General features: G+C 39.1%; 1 protein-coding gene across 6 annotated transcripts in view; it reads left to right on the top strand.

Moving 5' to 3' along the window:
• Positions 1-536: 536 nt before the first annotated feature.
• Positions 537-11,075, top strand: part of LOC125866742 (chloride channel protein CLC-e) — a 45,255-nt gene continuing 34,716 nt past the window's right edge. For 5 of the 6 annotated variants that reach the window (XM_049547114.1, XM_049547097.1, XM_049547105.1 and 2 more), the window contains exons 1-3: positions 538-947; positions 1,030-1,420; positions 9,958-10,155. In XM_049547114.1, the coding sequence (XP_049403071.1) occupies positions 570-947; positions 1,030-1,420; positions 9,958-10,155 (967 nt within the window). In that variant the 5' untranslated portion in view covers positions 538-569. Of the gene's footprint in view, positions 948-1,029; positions 1,421-9,957; positions 10,156-11,075 lie in introns of all 6 variants that reach the window. The other variant, XM_049547128.1, reaches the window with a different exon arrangement.

Raw genomic sequence — 11,075 nt, 5'->3', positions numbered from 1 at the left:
AAAAAGTGTCTGTTTTTAATATAATATAAACAATTAGAAAATATAGAAGATATATTAAATTGAATGGTTTTAATTTGAGGTATTATAATAGTAATTTAACATTCAAATTATGAGGTGTTTTTAGTTGTGGTAATTTAACAATCAAAGTAGGAGGTATTTTTAGTTTGGACATTACAACAACAACAACAACATACCCAGTGAAATCCCACTGAGTGGGGTCTGGGGAGGGTATAGTGTACGCAGACCTTACCACTACCTCGTGGAGGTAGAGAGGCTGTTTCCGGAGGAGTTTGGACATTATAACAATTTAATATTTAAGTTAGAAAGTTCGCTTTTAAGATATATATATAATATAAAATATCGAAGAGAGATAGATTAATGGAAAAGCTAGGATTTGAGTATTTTACTTGGAAAATAGAAGTCATCCACAAAAGAACGTAAAAGATGAAGAAATGAAAGTGGGATTTTTAAAAAAGAAGAAGTTGTGATACAGCAATATTGTAAATAAATAAAATAAATAATGTGGTAGATTTATTATTGGTTTCACAAAGTTATTGAGACATGAAATAATGATGGTGGCATTGTCGACGACTAGTTGCACTCCTAATTCGTGGTTGAATTCCATATCCCGTCGCTGTAACAACGATAAAGCTCCATTCTGGCAGTCTCGCCCTCGATTTGGTCGTCATCAATCGCGAATACGTTGTTCAAGTTGCTGGCGTTGGGCTCGACCGTCTCTTCTTCCTGGACACGTACGAATACGTTGTTCAAATTGCTGGCGTTGGGCTCGACCGTCTCTTCCTCCCGGACACGGACGCTCCTCTGCTGAAAAGTGCGACGATAGTGATAGTGGTATCCAGATAAATGCACAAGGCAACACGGCAATAATCTCTGCTTGCTTTGTTGGCCTCTTCACCGGTATCAGTGTCGTGCTTTTCAACGCTGCGGTGCGTCATAGGTTTTCTATTTCTTTTTTTTTCATCTTATTCTCCGAATATTCATATAATAACTGACATCTCCCTTGGTTAGGTTCATGAAATACGCGATTTTTGTTGGGATGGGATTCCGTCTCGAGGTGCCTCGTGGTTAAGGGAGGAGCCCATTGGAGTAATTTGGCAACGTGTAATCTTAGTACCAGCTTCTGGCGGTTTGCTAGTCAGTTTTTTGAACACTTTCCGAGCTACACTGGACGTCTCAACGCAAGGAAATTGGACATCATCTTTTAAATCTGTCTTGAGACCAGTTTTGAAGACAATCGCTGCTTGTGTCACTTTAGGAACTGGAAATTCCTTAGGACCAGAAGGCCCAAGTGTTGAAATTGGTACTTCAGTTGCCAAGGGAATTGGAGCTCTGCTTGATAAAGGTGCTCATAGAAAGCTATCTCTCAAGGCTGCTGGATCAGCTGCTGGAATCTCTTCTGGTATGTTCCCACATTATTCTTGGTTCTGATTTAAATATGGTACATTTTTCTTATACTTACGTGTAGCCTGTAAATGCGAACGTGTTTGCATCTCGCAAACCAAATAAACTGTACAAAGGGTGAACCCCTTAAGCAAGCAGAAGCACTACAAAACCAACTATAAGTTAAGCTTACTTCTTGATTTCGAGGGGAGATGCAATATCAGCTATAGTTTTTTTTTGATGACAAGGGAAACCCGCAGCCGCTAACCTTTGGGTGCGTACCGGGTAAAACCCGACTCCTATGCAATAATTAGAACATCAATTTCCAGTGCCTACATTCTGCTTAGTACTATGATATACTTCTGAAGGTTTGTTTAACCAGTTCCTTGCTCCATATGTTCAAACTGTTGGCTGTCAATAAAGTTGAGCCAGACAACTTCTTGGTTCCTGCAAGCTAATACTTTTTCCAGGCTTATATAGTAGAAGTAAAACTTTTCCCTCAAATCCTTGACCTTGAGCTGGAAATGAAAATGAACTCAAAGTGTCATAGTAGGCAACTGTCAAAAGCAAAATACTCAAACTGAAGTTTAGGTAAGGAAAGTGAATGTACATGGATTGATGTATTCTTCCTTAGGTAAGAATCCAATCACTTACCCAGCAGCTTATGGACCTAAACTCACCATTGAACTTTTCACATCGTATCAAACGTTCAGCAAACAGAAAAAACTGACATGTCCTAAAATGTTATTTCATGTCTATATGCACAAGGTTCAATCTTACCATACGTGTGCTATTTTGGTCTTTGTCATTCAAATTCATCAGATATAATCAATCATGTTGTAAGTTCTTATAATGTCTATGATTATCTTTATCTCTAGTGATAAATGACATTTACCCCAACCACATAGTGTAGTTATGTTGCTTGAGGTCTGTTCCAGTTATGTAGTAGTAGAGTATTGAGATATGGATGATTTAATAGACGACTTTTGTCTCCCTTCAAGTTGAATTAGCAAAAGCAATGCTTCATGCTAGCTGTTGATAGCTAGACAAGGAAAACTCCAATTTACTTTTATGTATAGCAATCTTAAGCTCGAGTAGCAAGTTGGAATGGAATTACATAAAAAAAAACCTGGAATTATTTGGTTTGAGTCTTCTACTTGTTTTTCCCAATATTCTCAGTATCTAACTGAACGTGTATAAAGCAATTCTTGGGGAGCCTTAATACAAGGCATTTGCAGTATAAAACAACAACAAATTCATTATACCCAATGTGATCCCACAAGTGGGGTTTGGGGAGGTGGCGTGGGTAGGGGTGTACGCAGACCTTACCCCTATCTTTGTGGGTAGAGAGGCTGTTTCCGATAGATCCTCGGCTCAAGAAAAATATTATAAAAATAGGTTTGAAAATTACAAGAATAAAGAAGCTATGATGAAAATATTGAAGATAAGAAAAATATTAACAACAGGAATAGTAAAGATAACCGAAGTAAAAGAAACAACATCGGTACTACAATTAACGAATAAGATAATGATGGAATAACAATAACAATACTGGTAAGGAGAAGAGGGAGCAAATAAGGTGCTTTAAATTAGGACTGCCCCCNCCAAAAAAAAAAAAAAAAAAGAGAGAAATCGCTCGACTGTCTACTAACCTTCCTAATTCTCGACTTCCATGCTCTCATATTTAGGGTCATGTACTCGGTGAGCTGAATGTGTGTCTTGTCTAATCATCTTTCTCCAATTCTTCCTCGGTCTACCTCTACCTTTACCTCTCATTAGCTTGCCACTTCCAATTTTTTTGCACCTCCTCACTCGGGCATTTGCGCTCCTCCTCTCCATATGCTTGAATCATCTCGGCTTTAGCTTCACCTCCCCCATCTTGCACACCGCGGAGGACAGTCTCGCCTTGTCTTATATATTCTTGTTCGTAATCTTGTCTCTCCTAGTATGCATTCACATCATCTTAGCAACCTCATTTTCGCTAGTTTCTTCTCATGGACGTGTGAGTTCTCGATTGGTTCACACTCTACCTTGTACAACATAGTTGTTTTAACCACTGTTCTATAAAAATTATCTTTAAGTCTTGGTGGAATGTTATTATCACAAAGGACACTAAATATGAGTCTCCATTTCATCTATCCCGCTCCAATACAATATGTAACATCATCATCGATCTCCCCATTCCTTTGGATTATTGATCAAAGATACTTGAAATTCCTTATCTTAGGGAGAACTTGTGTATCAATCATCATTTCCACATCAGCTTTCTGTGATGCATCATTGAACTTGCACTCTGTATTTATCTTGCTTAATTCGAAACCTTTAGACTCTCTAGAGTCTATCTCTGAATCTTCGGTCTATCGTTAACTCTTTCGCATGTCAATCAATATCATGTCATTTAGAAATAACACACACCATGGTACCACTCATTGAATATGCCATGTCAATTCATTCATTACCTATGCTATAAACGGGCTAAAAGTTGATCCCTAATGTTCGAAGTCTCCTCCCATTGTTCTCACTTAGGTCTTGGCCCCATTGTACATGTCCTTTATATCTCTAATGTATGCCACATGTATCCTCTAGACTCCAAGCATCTCCATAAAACCTCCTTTGAGACTTTGTCGTATGCCTTTTATACGTCGATTAACACCGTATTCAAGTCTCTTTTCCTATCCCTAAATTGTTCCAACAATCTCCTTAAAAGACAAATGATTCCGTAGTCGATGGCCTTAACATGAATCTGAATTGATTCTTAGAAATAGACACATCCCTCCTTATCCTTATTTCTACCACCCTCTCCCCAACTTCAATAGTGTGGCTTAGTTGTTTGATTTTTTTTATAATTGTTTCAATTTTGACTATCACCCTTGTTATTGTACAACAAGATCTTTATACTCCACCTCCGTTCTTCAAGAATTTTAGTCGTCCCAAAAGTGGCATTAAACAACCCAGTTAACTATTACATACCTACTTTGCTTATACTCTTCAAAATTCCATCAGAATCTCATTTAGTTAGGTCGCTTTTCTCATGTCATCTTACGAATTGGTCTCTTAACCTCGCAAACTTTATAACCTACAATATCCAAAATCTCGAAGGCTTTCGGAATGCTCTAAAGAACTGTCACGACCTGAGTCATGATGACACCTACTATACCCTACCAATAGGTAAGCCAACCTGTAACCCGTAACGCATAACATCAAGTAATGAGCGTAAGGGCAGAAACTAGCGAAAACAATAATCTAAACAAGGACAACAAGGCGGAAACAAACTAAAATAAATATATACAGAAATCCCTCCCAGAACCTGGAAGTCACTAGTACAGAGCTGTCTAATAAGGAGTACAAGTCCTAAAAGTGGACCACAACAAAACGTGTCTCAAAAGCAACAAGACTAGCTAAAACAAAAGGAGACAAAACAAACCCAAAACGTCAAGTGCTCACCCTCGTCTCCGAGTCACAGTTGCAAAAGAAGGCTAGAACTAATCACCGCCGGTAATTGGTACTGGGACCTGCATCACGAAATTGATGCAGAGTGTAGCATGAGTACCAAAACAACAGGTACTCAATAGGCATCAAAGGCCGACTGAGGAAAAAGGGTAAAAACAATAAGAAATGATAGAATCTAGGCACAAAGAGGTCAAAACAGATATGAAAAGAAAGCACACGAGCATACCAGAAATAAACTAAGTACAACTAAACTAAACCTAACTGGACCCCCATAAGCCTAGAAGGTACACTCGTGCGCAAGTTTAAATAAAACCTGAACGAACCCCCATAAGCCCGGCAGGTACACATAATAGCTAAGTCTATTGAGAAAAAAGTAAATCGAGCTCCCAACCCAAAGTAACCAAGATAATCCATCAGACTCCTCCCAGCTAGCAGTGCACTCCCAGCCCAACTAGAAAGAGTGACCCCAGGGGGCACCCAACCATACAGTCCACTCCCAGCCCAGCTAGAAAGAGGGACCCGGGGGTGAGGTAGATATCGCGAGTCGTCCTACCATACAGTTAGCTCCCAGCCCAGCTAAAAATAGCGACCCGGGGACACCCAGCCAACAACACACTCCCAGCCCAGCTAGAAATAGAGGCCCGGGGGCGATCGTCGAAATCACCGAGTCTACCCAACCGGTGATACGCTCCCAACCCAGCTAGAAAGAATGACCCCGGGGGTGATGGTATCTCCAATAGGATCCAATCCAGCAACAACTACCGTGGAACACCGTCCACTCCAAGAAATCACAGAAAAGGCTCCAAACCTATACTATCTCAATCCCACGCCTCTAGTGATGCACCGAACCTTTGAGAACGCGTCAAAACCGCAAAATTACAGGGAGAAGATACAGAAGTGCAGCAAGCAGCGATAACGCCTAATCGAAGGCTCAAACTATCATACTCAAGTCTGCTACTCCAGTCTGCAAGGAGCTAAGTCATCCGAACGACGTCGGCAAAAAGTCAAGGCTATCCAGCCCACACGGGTCATAAGTCTAAGGCAATGCTAGTCTAATCTAGACTAAGGACATCATGCTTACGGTTAAGGATGAACAAAACATACAACACATAACATACAAATATACAATAGCATTTAACACATAAGCATGCAACTCTACTAAACCGGTTAACATGATACTACACCCGAAATATGGCCAATCGATCCTAACATAAGGTATCTAATCAAAGTAAAGTAGGAAACTAGTACCCACCCCCAATTCACTCCAATCGACATGCTTTTACACAATTAAGCTCAATCTAATAGAAAGGAAGTCGTAGCCTACCTTAAGGCCGATCGTGCACGCTCCAAATCACTTTGCCAGAGCTTTTCCTTCCCGAATGACCTTTGAAAGATGTCACTCTATCAAATATAAGATCACAACGTTAGTACGGTCGGTTAGACACCAAAATACAACAAACGGAGACAAGTCAATTTTGGAGTCAAAACAGGAATCGTGGGATCCGCACCGAAATGTCTGGATTTGACTCCGCCAAGAGACCCAAAATAGTACCTCGAACTTGTGTTCCAAAATGGAACACAATTCGGGGATCAAAACGCAGCAAAACCCAACATGCAAGAAAACCACACTTAATCAACTTAAAAGAAAACATGCAGCAGTCTAAACTCGGAATTTACGAGAATCGAATGGTGCCCAACACTCCTTGAACACTCCACAACGTAGCCACGATAATTTCCAACACGTGGGACTTCGAATCACCCAAAACCGAGCTAAAATGAGTGAGATATGACCCAAACAAGGAGGCCAAAAACAAAAGCTCGAAAATGGGCCTAACAGTCAGGTTTATAACCAAATTTACCTCGAACGACTCGCACCCGACAACTTCCGAACACTCTACAGCGAAGCCACCAAAAATACGAAGCTCCCGCATTTCGAATCGCCTAATTCGGTTGAGAGATGAGAGAGTTAGGAGGTTTTAAAGTTTTGAAAAGACTGCTGATTTTCTGCATTATATATCAGATTTTCAGCATATTTTTCGAAAACTTAAAAACTCTGACGGGGTGCTCCGAACTCGTTTGGAACCCCATGCACGTAAACGAGATATGCAACCATACCAAATTTGATATTCCGGACTCAATGGCACAGTCAAAATTTCCATACGAGGTCATCTTGACAAAAAGTGGGTCCCACACCCAAAACACCATTTTAAGTCAAAAACCACAAAAAGGCTCGGGAAAATATCGGAAACCTCGGGACACAAAAGAAGGGTCAATCTAGACCAAACTCGACAGTCCGGAGCTAACCGCGCTGACGAAATTCTCATCCGAGCGCGTTTACTCAGAATGTTGACTAAAGTCAAACTTAGGCTTAAACTTAAAGTTAAAACACCTAATCGCACCGACTCACACTGAAAACCTTGGGAGTCATGCCAACCATGCTACTAGCCTAAAATGACCTTTTCGGAGCTGATGGAATTGGCAAAATTGGATTTCGATGTCATCTTCTTGAACTTTTGATCGAAAATGATCGTTCAAGGTTCATAAGCTCCAAAAACACTAAAACTCACACAATAACCAAACGAACGACCAGGTGATCGAACTGTCAGTTCCAACAAGTCATAAATGACTTGGGGTTGCTACAGGAACGCTCTAAACGACACACAAAAGGCAAAACACAGAAATGACTAGTAGGGTCATTACAAGAACCCAACACAACATTCTTGTCCCCTCTTCATTTAAGAGTTTATGGAAGTTTGCCAACCATCTTCATTTTATGTGTTTTTCTTCTACCAATACTTTGCCATCCTTGTCTTTAATGCATCTTAATTGGTCTAGGTCGCGAGTCCTCCTTTCTCGTGCCTTCTTTTCCACACCTCTGTTCTCTAGTTCTTCATACAAGGGTTCTAATGTTGTCATTTAGCCGCCGTGACCGCTGTCCTTACTTCGTTCTTCATAGTCTTATACATCTTCCTATTTGGCCTCTTCTTTTCCTCATTTTTTCTCTATGGTAACTGGCAACTTCATGGAAGCAACCTTTTTTGTCTAAAGCTTTCCTTTGGACCTCTCTATTCCACCACCAGTCCCCCCTATGTCCACCCAAATTACCCTTCGAGACCCCTAACACCTCTTTAGCTGCTTCCCTAATACTCTTTGTTGTCCTAATCCACATACTTTTTGCATCCCCATTACTCTCTTACGCCCCGATAGCCATCAACTTCTCCCCCAATTCCTGAATTTAATTATTAGTCAATCCCCCCAACTTAATCCTTGGTTGGTCAGACAAAACCCTCTTTTTCCTCTTTTAATCACTAGATCCATTACTAAGAGCTTGTGTTGTGTTGTGTTGGGTTGTAAGGTTCTCACTTGGGATAACCTTATAATCCTTTCATAAACCTCTATCACTCTTCGTAAGGAGTAGGTAATTGATTTGAGTCTTTTCCACCGAACTACAAAAGGTGACCAAGTCCTCCTCATTCTGAAATCGCGAGTTAGCTATCACCAAATCAAAGACTCTTGCAATATAGAAAATGCAACTCCTCATTCATTTGACAACTGAGTAAAAAAAACACTAGGCATTTGCAGAGTTCTTATTGAAAGTCCATGAAGGGGCACATATTCTATAGAGATAGTCTTGTCATTATTTTCAGGGTTGAACTAGTTTTTAGAGGATTTCCCAGGTTTTATTATTTCCAAAATTCTGCCAGGTCCTTTTTTTTGTTGAAGTACTTGAAGTTAAATAAAATCAAAATATAATTTGTTAAGCATCTTGGGGAAGTCATTCACAAAATGTAAGTCTATGTTTGAATTATGGACTGTGACTTCTACTGCAGAAACATACGCAACTACTGCTGACATAGATTGGCTTTGTATAGTTCCTGCAATTTAATCGCTAACATGGATCAGTTTGTATGGTTTTATGTGGGATGGTAAATAGAGTCGAAGAGACAAGAAGGGGCTAGAAAGAATAGATGGTTCATTTGTAAGTTGGCTACTCTATTTGCTACGGGATATGATGTCCATATTCCACTTCTTTGTAGTTTCCCCTTATTGTACAGAGTTCAACTCATCAAGGGAAATTCACTTCCTTTTGACTGAATAATGCTAGTGTCAGTAGTACCGTTTATTATATGAACCATTTAATTTCATTGACTAGATAGAATAGACTGCTCATCGACTAGTTGCTAATGTAATGATAACTCCACCATCTTTGCAAAGTCACCTAATGAGCTTGTCCCTCAATTAATAGAACACTTCTTGAATGTTTCTACAGTATGCTCCATGCCTACATGGTTATATCACTTCTCCTTTGCACTGTGAGAACTTGAACTTGGTGAGTGGGGATACTGTATGAATGACATCTTGATGGAAGACGACCATTCTGTCCCTGTATTAGATAATGCTTCTTGCATTGCCATTAAGATATTTTATCCTTCATAAAATATTTGCCATTTTTCTGGAACAATGCAGGGATGTATCTAGCTGGTGATTTCACATCAATGGTCCAAATTAAATGAAATGGTTCACAATTGTCGATTCCTAAAGGATGATTTGTGGAATCTGATCTCAAACGATTTGTTACAAGGAACATAAATACCAAATGTCTTTTGTGTTTATTGGAAGACAAAAAATCCGTTAACAGGCAAAGATTTTATGAACTTAATTCAGAATATTTGCGGCCATTACTGAGAAAGAGAAAAAAGAATGGAAGTTGATTGAGTTTAGTATCCAAAAAAAAAAGGGAACAGAATGTCACCTAATGCAGTTTCATCTTAGGAAACTTTGCAGGAAAAGAGCAAGAGTGATAATAATTGTGAACTATTTCGTTTTTCTGGATCAGTTATTGTGACCTATTTCTTTGTCATTCTTCATTGCTAACAAGCTAATGTAGCTCCTCTTCTATAGTTGTTTTGATTTGTCGGTGGATGTTCAATGAACATTTTCTTCTTTCTATCTGCTGTCAGCATCTTCTGCCTTGTAGGAGTTCATTTTCTGGAAATATTTTACTTCTTGTTTTGCTAATAATTTCCTGTAATATCTTTTCAGTGACTTTCTCTCCATGATTAAACTGTTTGTCACTTTGAAACTCTTCTTGTTTTCTACTTAAAGGATTTAATGCTGCTGTTGCGGGTTGTTTCTTTGCTGTGGAATCTGTGTTATGGCCATCACCTGCAGAGTCTTTGTCCTTGACAAATACAACTTCAATGGTTATTCTGAGTGCTGTTATAGCTTCTGTAGTCTCAGAAATTGGTCTTGGCTCAGAACCTGCATTTGCAGTCCCGGCATATGATTTTCGTACACCTACGGGTAATTTTGAACTTGTTCCCTCAAGTTTGCATCTTAAATATATTTGTACAACTTACAGCAACATCAACCAGTGTTGGTAAAAGCCATATTCGCTGGATAAGGGAGATGCAAAGGGTGGGGTGATCACTTCATAGGTGAAGCCATGTGCTTCAAAGAAATCTGTGCCTCAAACAATGACACACACTCTGATCCAAAGAAGAAGCGGTCAATTTTTTTGAATATCAACTTTGAGGACTTGGACTTATGTTTGCTTTATTGTATATTATATGCTGAAATTAGTTTTTCCAATTGCAATTTGATTCCTATAGTTCTAAATTCATATATGTTTGACATTTATGTGTTCACTTCGAAGAAGTGTGTGCTTACTTCTTGTTTTATGCCTCACGGACCTTGTCACTTTTTTGCGCTTATTTTCTCTTAAAAACACTGACAACAAATACATCTCAATAACAACCTAGTTATGATTGGCTATACAAATCATCACTATTCATTTTACTCCATTTAGTGGTAGCCCTATTTAATTCGAATATTAATACTTGGTAGTATGCCGAGGTTCTGTGCATTTTCTATTTAGATATCAACAACATACCCAGTGTAATCCTACATTTGGGGTTTGGGAAGAGTGGTGTTTATGTAGCCTTACTCCTACCTTGTGAAGGTAGAGAAGTTGTTTTCAATGGACATACGAATCTTTAAATAGACTAAAGCATAATGTAAATGTACCATCATGAGTAAACCTTTGTTCAGATAGTCGGGTTTGTTTATAAGGAGCTTTACCTTTTAGTTGTGTTCTATTTTTCCGCTAAGTCTATATTGATTCCAAGAATCTATAGGATAAAATCATTTAACGCCTTAATGCAATTTACTTTTCTAAAAAAGTAGAATCATTAATGCTTCAAGAACTGCATTTCCATAAGTTT

Source organism: Solanum stenotomum, chromosome 1 (genome assembly GCF_019186545.1).
Source record: "Solanum stenotomum isolate F172 chromosome 1, ASM1918654v1, whole genome shotgun sequence".
NCBI lineage: Eukaryota > Viridiplantae > Streptophyta > Magnoliopsida > Solanales > Solanaceae > Solanum > Solanum stenotomum.
This window is presented reverse-complemented; position numbering and strand designations above follow the sequence as displayed.